The sequence below is a fragment of the Lates calcarifer genome, linkage group LG7_2, assembly GCF_001640805.2.
Source record: "Lates calcarifer isolate ASB-BC8 linkage group LG7_2, TLL_Latcal_v3, whole genome shotgun sequence".
Classification (NCBI taxonomy): Eukaryota; Metazoa; Chordata; class Actinopteri; family Centropomidae; genus Lates; species Lates calcarifer.
In genome coordinates this window covers 8,166,908-8,184,960 of record NC_066854.1, presented here as the reverse complement: position 1 = coordinate 8,184,960, position 18,053 = coordinate 8,166,908, and the positions used below count along the sequence as shown (strand labels likewise).

The 18,053-nt window shown below is 42.1% G+C and overlaps 1 protein-coding gene across 2 annotated transcripts in view; it reads right to left on the bottom strand.

The window, feature by feature from the left end:
* Positions 1 to 438: 438 nt before the first annotated feature.
* LOC108872978 (rho GTPase-activating protein 6) overlaps positions 439 to 18,053 on the bottom strand; it is a 70,895-nt gene continuing 53,280 nt past the window's right edge. For both annotated transcript variants that reach the window (XM_018660941.2, XM_018660942.2), the window contains exons 2-14: positions 17,232 to 17,391; positions 13,844 to 13,915; positions 10,928 to 11,076; positions 10,657 to 10,785; positions 10,372 to 10,567; positions 10,201 to 10,256; positions 8,361 to 8,511; positions 8,131 to 8,279; positions 5,115 to 5,294; positions 4,018 to 4,109; positions 3,675 to 3,928; positions 3,512 to 3,595; positions 439 to 3,168 (exon numbers count right to left, since the gene is read on the bottom strand). In XM_018660941.2, coding sequence (XP_018516457.1) covers positions 2,579 to 3,168; positions 3,512 to 3,595; positions 3,675 to 3,928; positions 4,018 to 4,109; positions 5,115 to 5,294; positions 8,131 to 8,279; positions 8,361 to 8,511; positions 10,201 to 10,256; positions 10,372 to 10,567; positions 10,657 to 10,785; positions 10,928 to 11,076; positions 13,844 to 13,915; positions 17,232 to 17,391 — 2,262 coding nt within the window. In that variant the 3' untranslated portion in view covers positions 439 to 2,578. The remainder of the gene's footprint in view (positions 3,169 to 3,511; positions 3,596 to 3,674; positions 3,929 to 4,017; positions 4,110 to 5,114; positions 5,295 to 8,130; positions 8,280 to 8,360; positions 8,512 to 10,200; positions 10,257 to 10,371; positions 10,568 to 10,656; positions 10,786 to 10,927; positions 11,077 to 13,843; positions 13,916 to 17,231; positions 17,392 to 18,053) is intronic.

Genomic DNA, 18,053 nt, shown 5'->3' with positions numbered 1-18,053 from the left:
CACCACACAAACAGCCACCCACCAGGAAAAAAAACATCCCAGCTGTTTGGAGGGTGTTTGCACTGCTGGCAGACACACCCAGGACATGTGGTAATTTGGGGCTCTGTGGGGACCTTAAAAAAGTAACTAATGTGTGATCTGACTCAAAAAGCAATGGTGTTATGTGGCCTTAGAGAAAATATAAACATCAGGCTGCAGTCTACAGTGCCATACTATTACATAATATTCCATTATAACATATTTTACTCCAGCACTGTGTGACATAATGAATATAGCACTCTGCATATTATTAATGTGCATATAGTACTATGAAATAATGCACTGCAATGTACAAATAAGTAATTATTATATTAAGAAATACTCTATTTGTAATTTTTTAGTGTAGCATCATAAATATTATAGTGTAGTATCATGAAGCACTGACTCGAACAGCAGGTGTAAACTTTATCATATTTAATTCCATAGTAGCATATTGATGATGACACGCAGTACAAAAGCAATTACCAGATATTCCATTACAACTTGGACCCAGTAAACCCCACCAAAATATCAACAACAACAACAACAACAAAAATGTTTCTCTTAGTTTCATAGTGAAGTCAACAAGACATGTTCTTGGTTTGGGGACACAAAGCTAGGACCATTAGGATGAATCGGTTTTTCTTCTTCTTGAATAAAAATTGTTATATTGTATTTATATATTACAACACTCAAAAAAAAAAAAAAAAAAAAAGTAATACAAAAAAATTCACAATATGAACCTTGAGCAACGCATGGAGAAACTTTTAAGAGTGAGATCTATGGCACGTTTATTTCCTCACACAGATCTGTACATTTTCACAAAAGGTGCTTTTAATCACAAGCTTTGATTCTAAATTGAGAGCAGATGGATGCCATGGAAACTCTGTACCAGGGAAGCAGCAGCAGCAGCAGCATACTGGTGCACATGTTCTGACAATAGATGGCGCCATAACACCTCGCAGTAGTCCTTCCACTTCTTGCACTTGCAGGGCTCACTTCAATTGTCTCCTCAAAGTTACTTACAAGTGACAAGCAGTTAAAGGACGACATGAGAAGATGTCGAATTAAATACAGTGTGTTTCCAGACTTAATGCGGTGAAGTAGCAAATATTACACCAAAACTTGAGAAAATGTGAAATATTTGCCAGCAAATACCCACTTGACTGTGACATGTGAGAGGATCTGGACCTGTTGGTTGTGGGTCTATTCAGAAAGCATATTTCCAGCTGGATTTGTAGCAACACTGCATTTGAAGTTTCTTTTCTAAGCTCCTTAGTTAAATTTTTTAGACTTTTAATGAGGAAAAATTCATCAAGCCTTTTAGACAGGTCATGAGTCTACACCCAGTTGGAATATTCAGTCTTAGATGAGAGATATAATAAAAAAAGGATCAGTCAGAGTGTCATTCATAAACGTTTTACTGTTGTTATGTTTGAGCATCTTGATTTAGTCATTTTATAAATAGTTGGAAATATGATCCTCACACCAACCTGATGACGAAATATGTGTTGTAAATGTTTTTATGTTGAAATTCCTGCCAATGTCCCAAGCTCTTGAGTCTCCTTAGAAATGAGCAACTGGACGAAATTAACTGTATGATAAATATCCTGAAGTAAAAAAAAAAAAAACAGACTTTGGCACATTGTTCCTGCAGTGCAGCAGGTGGCAGGAGCACATATAAGCAAACTTACAGCCAAGTGCTTTATAATTAGGTCTAAGCATTTTGCCATAAGTGAAGCATTTTACATTCAATATTAAAGACAGAAAACAGCAGTCTGACAAACACCAACATTCAGACTGCCTGTTAAAGGGCTGACTTACTTTTAGGTAGATTGGCAAATTATATACTTTACATGTCAATTTACATATATATTGTATAAGTATGTTTGTCAACAGTTTGTGTGTGTGTATATATATATACAGTCAAACATAATCTGACACTGAAAAGTAATTTAACATTTGATCTTTTTAGACAGATGTGGCTGAACTACATGGAGAGTACGCACACACAAAGTCTACATTTAGCAGCAATTACTAATGCATACATCTTAGTGTCTTATGCTGAAACCTTAAAAAAATGTAACAAACTAAACAAATGGTGCTTTCCTATTGTTCTCAATTGAGATATGAAGACTGAACTCTCTCAGAATAGAAAATGTGGTCGTGGTAACATTCTGACGAATAGTTTTTTGAGGTATTTCTTTTGGGCATTTTTTAATGCTCCCAACTCGTCATTATGGACAAAAACATATGGGCTAGGAACAGAAGCAACATTTGAATATCCATACAAAACAAGGAATACTAGTGGCTCTTGGATGTAAAAGTCTGTATAAGGCAGCAGCTGCACACGTAAACAACAACGCCATGGCGCTAAGATGCAGGAGAAGCACAGAAGGTTCAGGGAAAGGATGGAATCCGTGGATAAAAGGCAGGTCAAGAGGAAAAATGGGGGGTAAGGGTGAAGAGGGATTGTCAATAGGAGGGGTTTGATTATGCCACTGGTTGGCTAGCAGAGCAGAATCGCTACAGAGATTAAGCTGGAGTCTGTGGTCTGAGATCACACCAGCGTTTCAGGGAGTGTGTCAGCATTGTCTGAGGACAGCAGTTGCCAGATCTGCCACCGGTCCCTCTGCCAGTCCTGCCACTCTGGGCTCTGCGGCACCATTTGGGCCTCCGTCGTTGAGGCTGAATTACTCTGCGCTGCACCGGGCCTCCCGTGCTGCAGAGGGGGCCGCTGACCCGCCGCAAGCTGAGGTGAACTTTGAGAACTAGCCAGTCGATGGTGGGCGTTGTAAGGGGGTGGTGAGCGGGCATCGTTGAGCGTGGCTGGGCCACCATCGCTTGAAGCGTTCACCCCGCCTTGAGGTCTGGGGGTCGTGTTAATTCCGCTCGCCTGCTGGAGGCCCTGCGTGCTGTTGTGGTGCGTCATCGCAGGGGGGTTGATGTTTAGCTGCAGGCGCGGTCGCCCCGACTCGACGTGAGGGCCTGTGCACACTCTGGTGACCGGGGGGTGGGGTCTGCACTCGGTGACGCTGGGCACTGTCTGGGTCCGTTGTAGCGTTGCCTGATGCCTCCCATCACCATGGAGTCCGTCGAGACCTTCCTGTGAGCTGCGGGAGCTTCCCTCTGACATGTTGCCATGGGAACCTAGAAACAGAACATCAACAAGGGATACACTCATCACAAATAGGTGCTTGGCATACAAACATACAAGGAAATACTCCAACAGAACTTTGTGCTTTATTAACTATCTGTTCATTCCTGTATCAAAGCACTGCTGGTTTTCAGTCCTCCCAGCTTCTTAATTAGTTGAACATATTCACCTGGCAGCACAGGTGGAAACGGGCAACTAATCAGGTGATTGAAAAGGCTGCGATTTCAAGGCTTAGTGGCTTAGTTTCCCTCCTGCTTGAACCAAACACCATGTGTCAGGCATATGCTGCTCTGGCTCATTAACTACTAGCACCTGAAATGAGTGAAAACTGTTTACCTGTGTATGGTTGGTCCTTGAGTGTTGGTTTCAGAGTGCTGTGCCACGTCCCCCAAATGTTTGCGTGCTCCTCTGATATAGTGTCTGAAGGGAGAAAAGAAGGTCAAATACGTCGTCATCCAAAAAGCACATGTAGCATAAAAGCTATCTACGGACCACTTACCTTTAGCACCCCACATGTCAGCTGCCCCGGGGTCTCTGCTCCAACCAGCTACCTGCCCCACCACCGTGTACTGCTCGGGGACACTGAAAAGCTGTTCGCTGCCCGGGCTCCCCAGCTCCCCCCTCCGCTCACTCAGTACCGGGGAGTTGTTGTCGTAGGGGGACACCTCGCCACTGGACGCTTTGTTAGAGTCACTGGATGAACGGCGCTCGCTCAGGGTGAAGGGCTCCTCAGACTGCAACAAGTCAGGACTCCTGTCAGGGGGGAGAAAATGTGAATGAAAAGGAGAAAAAAAGCAAAGAGAAACAAGACCACATGCTATATGCGTGTGTGTGTAACTCACTGTGATGCTTTTCTCCTCAGAAGGTAGTCCACTACATCTGGATCTGTCTCCAAAAGACTCATCAGCACCTCATTTTGCAGATCCGGAGGCACCTAAAACAACAGCAACTTGAGCGAAATGAATAAAGAACCTAATTTAACATTAACATCACAAATAAAACTCCACTTGTTCCATCTAATAAAACAAGAATCCAGCTTGGCCTTCATCAAGCATGGATTTCATTCAGCATTTCTGCTCTCGTTTATCCTGATTTTATTAAAAGATCTCAGAATGTCTCAGATCCGTCTTGTCTGTCAGTCTGATCTTTGGGTAATTAGCTGGATTTTATGCTTATGCTCCTCCAATGCTTTGAAAGTAAAGGCTGCCAGATCTCTAACAAATTCAGACATAAGCAGGTTACGAAACAGCTTTCAGATGTCACTCATAGAACTTGAGCTTCCTACAAATCTGTTTTTACTCACCGAGACTGAGCAACTCAGTCCCAATTCACTATATGCGATTAATAGCTCTTCATTGGCTTACTGCAGGAATGTAAGCCTCGAGGGGAACAGTGGTGGCAGGTTACAAAACATTACGGTTTAAGGTTTCGGACCCGAAATGACCCATAGTGCCTGTCTGCGCTGTTTTGAGAACAGAAGGGGGAACAAAAGCAAGCGATGAGGCGGCAATCCGTACAAAATTGTGACCCCTCCTGACACCACTGCAGAGGATTTCATGCCTGAATTTTCTGCTTTTATTTTGGAAAGAACAAGTTCAAGTATCTGGATGAAAGGTTTTTTGATGTTGTTGTCAGCTAACTGGCAAGAATTTACTTTCTTGTTACAGTTTCATGAATTCAGGCGTGATTCTGACCAAAAACACTTCCCATTCATTTGTTATCCTCCACTCTCTTTCCTGTCTTTATTCAGTTTATTTCTGTCCCTTCTTTCTCTCTATCCACTGAGCTCTGTTTTGATTAACTAAGACACAACCATTGTGTGTCTTACTTTAAGTCTACACAGGAATGTACGAGGGAAAGTGTGCATAAGCGAAGTGAGTGTGTTTCCATGAAGGGTAAAAGAATGAAAGGAGGAAGTGAGGAGAGCTCAGTGACTGACCATGAAGAGGGTCTGGTAGCTGGCGATCATCCTCTGCAGCACGGCGATGACGGCCGTGCTCTCCTCGGCCCTGGCTGAGCTCTGGACACTGAACTCTTTGTCTGAGCTCTTCTGCTTGTGAAGTAGGTTGGGGCCAAAGATGGTGGCCAGGTTTAAAGACGTCATCTTGTTCCCTGTGATCTGGAATTGGGAGGGAAAAAAACAAATAGTTTTTAGTCAGATACACAAAAGTACAGCCCTGTTAATGCTACATCATCAGGTACTGACTCCTCCACCACTGAGGAGGCTTTAAAAATTAAAGTCCCACCCAATGTTGAAGCCACCAGAATACAGTTTCAAAATAAAAGCATGAAAAGTGTACTTGAAGCAGTTTCCCATTTAATTTAACTTATCCACAGCGCAAAATGCAGACAGCTAATTAAATCCAGAAAGACATGCAGGCTGGTTATGACAGTATTTCATAACTGAGTAGACTGCACCACAATTTGAATGAAGTAACGAGCAGAATGATGAAGGGAGAGCGGAGCAAAGCCGACCAGATTATGGTGCTAGACGTGTGTGCAGGCCAAAGAAATATTTAAATCCTTCAGCGTTCAGTTTACAAGCAGTTTTACATGTGATCTGTTGCATCTAACAAAACTGTTGCTAAATCAGTGCATTTTTTTTATGTTTGCCCTATACCTTTGCACATAAGGTCTGCATTGCTAGAGATATCAGGGACTGTTTTCTTCCTTTTGCAAGAGAAAAATACTTTAAAAAGCTTAAAGTGTTGCAGAAATGACATCATAGTGTTTTTCTGAGATTACACAGTTTTTGGAAACGCTTCCTCTTGTCCTTCCTGACTCCTCTTTTCTTCTCCCTCTCCTCCTGTTCCCACTCATATCTCCATTCTGCATCATCTTTCATGTTGATTTTCTCACCTCCCCCTTCCACATTCTGTACGTCTCGTCCCGCCCCTCCCCTCTGTGTTTTTGTCACTTTGAGTGATAGATGGATAAAGGGTGGCATCATGGGGTTTGTTAACACTAAAAGTGTTGGAGTGTGCGACAGCTGCCTCTGTTTCCACCAGGGTTGGGTGATGATGCACATCCTGTGACACAATTACCATCCAAAGTTACAGGCCCTTCAAAGCTCGGACAACTCTTTTTAGCGGTAAATTAATTTTTTCTGCTTCTTTCCCCACTTTCCTCCCATTCCACTCCCAGTCCCAAAGGAGAGATGGGAGTCACAAGTAGCCAAAAGTATTGATGTGTTGTTCCAGGCCGAGTGTGAAACGCTCCGACTTCCTGTCACGATCTCAGATACAGATACTGGAGCCATGAAGTCGTGAAGGGAAAAAACACACACACATCAGTGTTTGAGTCCATTCTCATGTGTATACGCAAGGAGACAACAAAACATGCTTCCATCTGCGCATACACATGCCAAAATACACTCTTTTTCACACATATAGTACACACACACTTTGCACAAAGGGGTGAGACTCATACCCACGCACATGCAGAAAGTTTCTCTCAAAAACACACGCACACATGCCAGAGTCCACAATTTGGGAATTAGAGAGGGCTGAAGGGCTTGTGGGACTGGGAAAGAAGAGATATTTTAAACCATGACGGGTCTTGATAACAGATCATGATGTCCCTCGTCTATCTTGACCTCAGCTTCCCTCATGGCTGCTATCACAGGATCAAAATGCACAGTTTCTAAATAATATGTAAGGGCACAGTAGGATTTGATTTGATAAGAGTTCCCAAGAATTGTTCAAAATCACTTGGCTGAAAAGTAGTGGTTTCAAACTTGCATTTGTACAGTTACTTTTTGTCACATTTACACTTTATTGCTCAAATTATGTAGACACTGGAACACAGTACACAGTATGTGGGCACCTGAATTTTACACCCTTATGTGATTTTGTAAACACCACATACCAAATCCATGGGCATCACTGTGCTGTTATAACAGCAATTCTGGGAAGGCTTTGTGCAAGATTTAGGAACCTGGCTGCAGGTATTTGCTCCATTTCAGCCACAAGAGCATCAATGAGGTTGTGCACTCATTTTGGGCTATACAGCTCACAGTCTGTGTTCAAGTTCCTAACAAACTCATTATTTATGAACCTTATTTTGTGCATGTGGCCATTGTTGTGTTGAAACAGGAAAGGTCCTTCCCCAGTTGTTACCATAAAGTTCTAGACTGTAGGTTTGAGATTCCCTTAAATTGGAACTAAGGGGTCCAAAACAAACCATGAAAAACAGCCTCTGACCAAAAGTGTGTAGATTTTTGGCCATATAGTGTATCATGCAAAAGGAAATCTTGACCCTTATCACTGTCTTAGGGAATCCTTAGTAACATAAACCTTACATTCCAGTCCTGACCAATAGTTTCGTTGTGACTATATCCTTCAAAAATTTGTTATAGATTACAATCATTCTGAGCAGCACCAAAGAATATTTTGAAGTAAAACACCCTTACACAAGCTAATCCTGTTGCTTGAGGAAGTTAGAGAAATATTTACTTTGACCTGACTGCCCCAAGTTAAGGTAGGAATTTATTCTCTGGCCTTCAGACTTGTTGTTTCCTTGTACATGTTACAGCCAGTAGCAGTAGAAAAGCTGAATGTCACCCCCAGTCTTGCAGAGTGCAGCTTTGGAGTAAATGCAGCCATTCACATCATGAGGGTTGTGATAATCAACACGAGGCTATTTAGCAATCTTACATCAACGCTCGTGCTGCTTCAGGCCTGACGGGCAAAGAGAAATATGTGCACATACCAACCACACGAACTGATTCCTATCACTTCTTTGGTAATTTCCTCCCAATGAGGTGGAAACAGACGGCAAACACAAGCTGCCCATAAGTTGTTGGCACGTGTTGCATGCAACTAAAAGCAACTGCATTTGAACATTTTGGACATGAATGTTTTCTGTCATGTTTGTATTTTTTGCTACTACAGTCATGGGACTGACAAAGGACTTTTTAAAAGTTTTATGTCCTGTTCATAAAAACCGGAGCTCACCTCCTGTCCGTGTTTGTCTTGTCGGTCGTGGGCGTGATCAGCCACAGTGGACAGAAACTCCAAAAGGCGATGAAGCGTGTCGCTGTTGCATGCTGGGAGCAGGTAGACCAGAAGCTGGGCAACATTCTGCTGCTCATCTGGGTCCAACACTGCATAGATATGGATGGTTTGGGTGAGAAAAAGGATCGAGGACAGGCAGAAAGGAGGGCGAAAAGGATGGTTAAGCTTACATGTGGTGTTGATGAAGGCAGTGTAGAGCTCCTTGGTCAGTAGAGGGTCGGGCATGTCCCTGAGGAACTCCTTCAGCAGAGCGGCCACATCGTGAACGCTGTGCTCTTCATCCAGCTGGACGTCAACACCACGATCAAACTCCTCACGTAGCTGAAGGAGGGACAAAGAGAAAAGAGAGGACAAAGGAGAAAGAGAGGAAGAAGGGGGGTATTCAGAAACATCCTCTGCACATAACAATGGACATTATATTCTAGGTAGCGCACACTCCCACACACGCTCACTTCCTGTTGGTCCTCCAAGTGACCTGGTAGACTCGCGGTTCAAACTAGTTTTACCAGTAGGGATTTCTAATCTCTACCATCTGACCTTTGGATGACTTCCAGAAAAATAGAAAGTCTATTGTCAGCCATGATGATGGATGCACATAGGTCATCTGGGTGCAGCATATATATACCCGTGTTCACATTACATTTATAGTAACTCAAGCCAATAAGCTGACAATAGTAGCAAATGCATAAGCGCTGACATTAGATTGTATCAACACAGACTAGTATAGATTCCAAAATGAATATTTATACTTGTCACATATACAGATGTGTGAATACAAGCTGTTTCACATAGTGAGTTTATAATTAAGAGGTGTTATAAACATAGAGAGGGGTAGAGTGGTCCATCTAACCACAGTAAAAACATTACTATTATATTTATTGGAACCAAATCTTAGCATGTAAATGGTTCAAAACAAAAGCTAATTTTTAAGGAGTAATTTGTACATCTGCTTCCCATTCTTTAAATAAAAATAAATAAATAAAAAATGCAACTGAAGACACTAGCGTATTTTATGAGCAGAATCCAGCAGGTCAATCTATTAAAAAGAACAAAGACACATTTTGGTGACTAACAAGAACCAGAACATGAAAGACAATCTCTAAATTCCTCTTCAGAGTAATAAAAGGAAAACAAAACACTGCCTTCCATAACCAGAATAGCCTTTTGTGAATGCTGCTGCTGCTAAATGAGTGACAGTTGACTTCAACTTTGAATGTGTAAAGTCTATATAAACTGAACTTCTTACACTAAGAAGTGCAAACATGTTTGTGCCTCCCTCAATAGCCGATACATGTACTCTAGTACTCTAACTGCTACAAGCTGAAATCAATGTTATAAAGACACGAAACTGAAAATATTATGTAAAAAAAAAAAAAAAAAAAATGCTACCCACAGTGATTGACCCACAAAGCTTAACCCTGTAAATGTATTCTTTGACTGTTTATCCACTGGTGTCAAAGGTAACAGATAATGAAAGGTGTAGGAGTGAGGAGAATAACTTATTTTAATTGTGTGTATTGAGGTTGGTGAGAATATATTTGCTTGAATAACAAATACAGCATTAGGACCAGCTCTGTTGGATTACTCTGTGTTTTTTTTTATCCTCTGGAATATTCAGCAAGCGTGTCTTTGTATATGTGAGCAAGGCTGTTGACGAAGCTTCAGTAGCATGAACGGCACATTTTGGTGCAATGTGTTGGTTATCACACGATCTATTCTTAGAGAGGAGGTTTTGTTTGTTGGTGTCGTTGGGAAAGAATGTGTGAGGAGGGTTTCGCACAAGCAATTTCACTTTCTGCAAAACTGGACTTTGATTTGTTGGTGGGAAACATGGTATGGTGCTATGTGGCCTATCTGTGGGTACAAATGATACATAATGGCGTGATACTTGATTTCAAGGGCTCACTAAATGAGGTTTGATGAGCATCCAAATGATATGAGTCATGTGCTAAGGCCCTCCCAGTCAGTAGCTCTCAACCAAATTGAGCACTAATACCCTAGAACTCTCACCTGTCGGACTCTCTTCTTGGAGCTGCCCACTCTAAAGATCCCCACAGTCTGCAAACCTGAGTGGAGAAGGGAGAAAAATCTGTCTCTTGCAGCTGTCATTGCAGTAACAGATGACAGGTAAAGGGGTGGATGTACATACATGATGGCTACACTGGTAAAGTAGCTACTCACCATATTTCTCAATGTGCTGACAGCAGCTGTCGACCACCCGCGGCACCTGACGGTAGATGGGATTGAGGCTCAGCCTTTTGTCCCGGTGCTTCTCCTTTTTACTCGGCGTTTCAGCCGGCAGGGAGAGCTGGAGCGCCTCGAGCAGCCGTGACTGGTTGTCATCCAAGTCGGTGATGGAGTCCACTGACATGCCTCCCTGGAGGTACAATTAAAGCATTTGATTCAAACAGGGAGTGGTTTAGCCATGCAGTTCAGCCCGCAATGAACTTTATTATCCAGTCTCACCCTCCTGCGTGTTCGGGGTGCAGCTTCGGGGGTGTTGGGCGATGTTGACTCATTGGCAGTCTCCGATGTAGAACTCAGTGAGGAGTTACTGCTGGATAACTCCTTATTGGACGGCCGCTTGGTGGCAAACTGCAGGACACATGATCCAAGAGTTACAACTGGCTTTTTCTTCATATAGTGCAAATGGGACAATTAGCCTTAGTCTATGTAGTCCAAGATAATATTTGTCCCCATTAGCCCCTTGTAGATGAATTTACAGATGAATCTATACCTGTAAAATGGACGAGACGAGGTCAGAGGAGTCCTTGTGCTCCTCTCGCTGTGGAGGGTCCTGACGATAGCCGTCCTGACGCTGCCTGTGTGTTCGGTCATTGGCGATGACCTGGGAGAGCGGTATACTGAAGGCCTGCGGTATGCATTCTGGAAGAAGAAAGGGAGATAGTGTTGGAAAAGATGGTAGAAGAGGAAAAAGGCAGAAATATGTAGAGAGAAGAAGAGAAATAAAAGAAAAACAGGACTCTATTAGAAGCATCCAAAAATAGCTGTGGACTTGAAAGAAGATCAAACACATCTCCAATTAAACTCTTTATTACTTCTGTTGGAGCTCATTTTACATGTGATTAAAGCATAACAACACATGTTTACTATGTCAGTTAAAACTCTTATAGCACTACTACAGCTGTTTTCCAAAATAAGACTTCACAGAAAAAAAATCTGGCTACAACAGACCAATAATTCCAGTGCCTTTGACCAAAATAGCATAACTTTGATGACTCTCAGCCACAAGCAATGTCATGTTCTCCGTGTAGGTCTTTTCTAGAAGCAGCTCAGCACTGACACATGTTAATAACAGCTAACATGTTTTCTAGCTTACGCCTTTGTTCCATTTTCCCTCCTTTTAAAGTATGACGAGATGGAATGGAGTTTGTTTTGGCCAAAAGTTGCAAATGAAGCAAAACCATGGCAATTAATTGGGGACTTGTCTCAGATGCAAATTTGAAGCACTTGAAGATATGCACAGGACATTATACACAATCCCAAAGCCTGAGCCAATAGCTGAGAAAAAAAACAGCCCAGCTGTTCAGTGTAGAAAAGAGAGAGAGAGAGAGAGAGAAGGCGAAATGCATTCCGCAACCACAAGTGGAGGGCTGTGGTTCATGAACAACATGACCACTAACACTGTGACACAACAAATTTGCTCTGCAGCCTCACAGCGTTAACAGGGCTTATGTAACCTGCACACACACATATGCACAGAAAGGACATGCACATGTACACAATCTGGATCGCGTAATGTACAGGGGCTTTGCCAACGTAATGCACAGCGCGTCCACAGCCAGACCACATTTATCAAGACATGTCAGATTTTCATAAATCTACATTTTCCAGGCCTACAGCGTCTCAGGAACAACAGTCTTAGTTTTCAGCACTCTCGCTATTTCTTATTCATGTCCATGTAGTGTGTTTATATTAGCTGGATTTGTTCTCAGTCCGTGCAGAGAGCACCTCAGAGCCTCAGGAAAGTTCTAAATAACATGAAACTTTTGTTTTAATGTGCACAGATGGGCGCAGTTTACCTCCCAAGACAAAACAGTGAAAAAGCTGAAAAGTATTTAAAAGACCAATTAGTAAATCCCTGCTTTGACTGACAGCTTGATCGATATTATCTGAAGTAAAAACTCACCCTCAGGGAACTCAAGCAGATTGTAATGGCTCTTAAACCTTATTTGCAAATATAGTTTGACTGAGGTCTGGTCACAACACATGCAGCTCACATTACTGTGGCTGCATCAACAGAGAGAAAAGAGTTTTCCTTTTCTCTCTTACAGAGAGACAGCTGAGCCCCGCTTCAAGAGTGAAATGCAGGGCTGGTATTCAGGGACCCCAGGAGAAAATTAAACTTTGAATCCGTTTGGCAGTTTGGACCACAGATACATCTGAGCCATCTGGGTTCTGAAGGGGCTAGAGGCAGGCATGTAGTGGAGGCAAAACCAAGCTACACTCAGTTTCTATTCACAGTTTTACCCTGACATAAATCTTACATAACATATATCCTAAAGTATTTGTTCCCAAATGGATTTTTTTCTCATCAACTGGAGGTCATAGGCAACCTGCCAATGTATGTATTTACAGTTGCCACAGCTGTCACCAAAAGTGCTTGGTTGTGATTGGCCAAAGCATGGGCAGTATTTTCAGACCACACAGCTGTAACATAGCATCACCATTCTAATATAAAACCCAGAGCTCAACAGCTGTTTCTTCCACTTGTTGGAGCAATAAATTAAACTTTGACACAGCTCTGGCAAAAAGTTACATTTTAATGGTTTATATATAAACAACATACATACATACAGCAAAATGCATGTCTTATATGATTTCTAGGTATTTTGGTTATTTTTGCCTCCTTGGCACAGTCAGAGGATGTTTTTATGGATGAATAATCTCAACTTTGACCCTCAGTTTATCTTACATTAGCTCAATCGTTAAAGTCTACAAAATCCAGTGGCTGCTCTCCAAAAATAATCCAATAAAATCATTACATCCTGTATAATACTCAGAAATTATTATAGTAATGGTTTTTAAAGAGGTTGTTAGTTTGTCATTTCCATAAAGTTGGGAGGTTTCTGAGAGGCAGATTACAAAAAAGAATGGTCAGATATGCTGATTTGTAGATCCTACATTTCCCATGATGCAACTGGACAGCATCTTTCATTCCTGGCAAACAGCTGTGTCTTTAAAAACCCCACACTTTATGCATATATTATCGCATTAATGCTGACCAATGCAAAAATCGGCGCTGGTTTAAGCATAGCAGCTTTTCAGAATTAGTGGATGTGTCAGGTGTGTGTATTTATAGTAAACAAAACCTGGGGTCATCACCCTTTTTTATTTTATCTCTTTCCCCTCTTTCCATCTGGGCTCCTCTGACTAAGATCCCTTTCCCTTTCTGCCAAATATGCTTTCCTCAGTACAGCAGAGTGGCTGCTTCTCAGTCCCCTTACAAGGAGTCCCTCCACTTAAGCTAAATATAAACTGTCAAAGCCCTCGCTGTTCACCTGCCTGCAGATTATCCCTCTGTCTTACTGTCGTGAAAAAGAGAGACCGAAAGAGATGAGATACAGAGAGAGAGAGAAACCCTGTGAACTGGCACCGTGTCAGAGCGCATGTTAAAAAGAACTTGGCGTACCTTTGTCTTTACTCTTCTCTTTTGCTAGAGAGTCCAACTTCCTCCTCAGCGACTTTTTCCTCTTCTGTCCATCTGTGCCGGAAAAAAACAAGAAAATAAATCATCTGAAACAAATGGTCTCTATAACGGCCGTATCTTATCTCGCTTATTATATCTAATAAGCGTATGTCAGGAATGCAGACATAAATTAATCATGGGGGGCTGTCTGTGAACTTAAATCAATTTAACTCAAACATCAGACAGGGTTGGCTACGGTATTAGTCAGCAGAAAAAATATCAATCAAAACACATTAAATCACTAATATTTATTGTCTACACTGGCATGAATGTGTTTGCAAAGTATATTTCCCAGTATGCAATGGGTCATCCATAGATTTTGGATCATAACATCTCAGCTTTACCCTGATTATGTAAAGATGACTTGAAAAATGTAAAGAAAGCAAGAAGTTGTAATTCCATCTATACAGAGCTTATGGTGCAGTAAAAATGAAAATAATTATTGTAAACCTGAGCCTGATGTTGGTTTGGAGGGTTATTAGTGTGCCTTGCATATTACAAATAGACATATCCAATGTGTTACAATTGCCAAAAATGTAAGGAAAAACAGCCATTGCAAACAATCGTATCAGTTCCTTTGAAAAATATGTTTCTGCGTGCGTACGTGAGTGCTTTACATCCAGGTTTTGGGGCTTTTGTGAAAGGAGGAAAGCCACTTTGTCAGCTGTCGACATGATGAATGACTCCTGAATTTGCTGATTGATGATCAGGAAACTCTGGAAAAATGCGGCACACGCAACTTTAAAGCCTCGGAATTCTCGTCTCAAGGCCAGGATGTCAGTTGGTGGAAACCTCAGCAACTTTTTATGCGATCATTCGGTCACTCTGCTGTTTGCTTTACGGGCTATCCAAAACCAACTCTTTTACACATCAGATCGTTTTAGACTCGTTCGGAGTGTTTTGACTCGATCTGCTGCTTTAGCAACCTCGTTTTGAACCCCAGATGTTCCCCTCAGCTGTATCGAATGAGTGACTTGTGGAGCTCAGGAAATTTTATCCAGCTCCCACAAAACCCCTGACAGTAACGATAGCTTCTTACGTCAGGGAGCAGGTTCAGTTTCCCCATGTGTCCAACCATTTCTGACAAATCTGAACAAGTTGCTGTTCTTTGATAATAAATTTATTGCCACTGTGGTGATATATGAGAAACCTGCATGTCCTTTAAAGCTTGAAAAGTGAGAAGGACAAGAGGTGAAATCTTAAGGTGTAGGAGAGAAAAATAAGTAGGAAACAGCGAGGACGGGGTGTGAGATAGAAGGAGAAAGAAAGCAGATGTTGTGATGGAGAGCAAAGGCAGTGTGAGAGTGAGAGAGAGAGAGAGAGAGAGAGAGAGAGAGAGCGCAAGGCGGGAGAAGCAGAGATAGGAAATGGTTTGGATTTTTGACAGATGGCTCCCAAAGCCATACGGAAATCCCCCGAACCTCCAAACCTCCCCAGTTCAACTCCCAACCAGTTGTGAAACTGTCCGATGAACCTTTTTGCTGCTTTTCCGTCTCATCACGCCCTCAACCCATCCCTCTTCGCCCCTCTCGGTTCTATCCTTCTTTAATCTGCTTTTTGTTCTTGAAGAAACACTAGAAACATGACCCCTGGCACTCAGATAAATATGAAGAACAGCGAGGCTGAAAAGCCCACATTAGCGGTGCTGAAACAGCACTCACACACACACATTCTTACACACAAGTTGAAATATTTCCCTCACTAGCACATGGCGGCCGTCAGGGGCTCTGGAATTCATAAGCAACAGAGACAAGTACGTATTAAATCATGGTGGGGAGAGGTTTAACCTTCAGCTGGAATGCAAGGCCCTGGATAATCCACTATACTGCTGCTATGGCAGCCACTCCACTCCTATACAGTGCAGAGAGGGAGTGTTGTGCATAATGTGCATCCATGTGTAAACACGGACTGAGCATTCTAATAACTTGACTAGATCTTGAGTAGAGAGTTATGGTAAAATTCAGCAGTTTAGCCAGATTAGCTAAACCAGTGGCTTCCAACCTAGGGGTCAGGAACCTCGAGGAGTCACTAGAGGCATGTGAGGGGTCATGGACAGAAAAGCAGAAAAAGTTTCTTTTTTTTCATCTGAATCACAGGATAATTTTACCCTCTCTGGCCTTGAAAAATCATTCAAATAAATAAACTTTGATAGGAAAATTGACTTATTGGCTAACTGTGCACAACTAGAATCTGTGATAAGAGGCCACAAATAGACAGTATTTAATCACAAACCAAAAACATTGGGGAACTCTGACATGGGCACTTTATTGGGTGGTGAAACCTTAAGTCAGCATGAGTTACTGGGTAATAATTTTACTTTTCTTTGACTAACCTGAGATTTTATTAATTACATGTCTGACTGCTCATGTTTCTTGTTGTCTTCATAGCTGTTTCCAGATATTAGCTATTGCCCTGTTGGGTGTCATGTTAATTTTACTGGGAGGAATGATGGGAAAAATAAGACCACAGTTCCCACTATCCCAACATGTTATTCATTCATGTATTAGTATTCAGTGTACTGTGTGCTTTGCTTAACTTATTATGGTTTGCCCACTTCTTTGCTATAAACTGAGTGGGGCTGTGCGTGTATATATCTATGTATATTTTTAGTATGGGCGGGCCTAGTGGGAAACAAACCACCAACTCCAGCAGTTTCAGCTCAGTGCTCTGCCTATTTCTGCTATATCTGGCTTAATATGTCTAATTCTGTCATTTTCCAAACCCATATTCACTTTAATTGTTTGGTTTACGAGACCAAACTTTCAGATAGGACCACACAGATGAATACAGCCTGCTTTTTGCAACATTTAGAAGTTTTTAAAAGTCTGAGTGTACGTGGTGACTAGTGGGTTGACTGCACTCCGCCTCAGCTGCAGCAGGAAAGGGAGACGTGTGTCGTTATGGCGTGGGGGGTGGTGGTTTCAAACAGGAAGCGCCCGATCCTGATGTGAAGTATGGTTTACATCTAAACTTGCGTGTTGTCACAACTTCCCCAAACATAGTCCATACATGACTTCCCTTAAATACACTTGAGGGATGACAAGAGGATGTGGTCAAAGACTTCTACTTTATGGGACACTTGAAAGTATCTGCACAGGCTTACACGGCAAACCTGGATTAAGAATGAGTGGTGTTTGCAGTTCCGGAGTCAGTAACAGATGCATTTTGCCACAGTTAACAGTCACATAAACGTCAGGGTCTTGAAAACCTGATGCTATCTGAGGTATGTTGAAGCAGTAAATTCCACCCATCCGGAACTCACAAGCATAAAAATTATGTAACACTGTTTAACTCAGGTCTGCAACATGCATAAAAACACACACGCTCCCACCTTTTGGCATGGTAATCTGACATCCCAGGTCGTAGTCCTGATGTAAACGGGTGTAGGCCACTTCCTGCAGCCTGGCCCTCTCCAGCTCTGACAGGCTCTGGATGGCAACTGGCGTCAGGCGCACACTCCGTCCCGACAGGCTGCTCCAGGTGAAATCACCCTGGGGTAGACAAAACATAACACATTAGCAGGTAGAATACACAGTGTAGTGGGTTTTCATGCCATGTTCTGAGTTTTGACCTCACAGGATATATTCATCTCGGTAATAAAAATTTAAAGTGAAAAAAAAAATCTATGGCACATTAAGGTTTGCTGGACTTAATGCCTGTGAAACTGAGTAAACTCATGGCCTCTGCATTCTTTCCATAATAGAAGAAGCCTTTTTTATGTGATTCTTTAAAGAGAGAGATGATAGACTTGGCAATATAGATAAAATGCAGTGTAACCAACAATTACCATTCCATAAAATGTTTAACAAAAATGGAAAACCTAATGTTACTTTTACAACCGTACAATATAAGACAAACTAAATGTATAAAATTGATGTAGCCTGCACAGAAAGATAAACACAGACAGCATGTACCTAGGAAAAAAGTCCTGCATTTCTCTGAGGAGCAACTGAGGACATCTTCCAGCACTAAAGTGGCCTTCCACTGATGGATTTCCAATATGCTCTCCACTCATATAACACATTACGAATGCATAGCATATGTGGAGGAGGAGATGTGGTTAGCATAGAGCCAGAGCATATAGAAAACACTCTGAGTCATCACACCTATTTTGTCTGCAGCAGACAGGTTTACTTTGCAGCTTTGGCTTAAT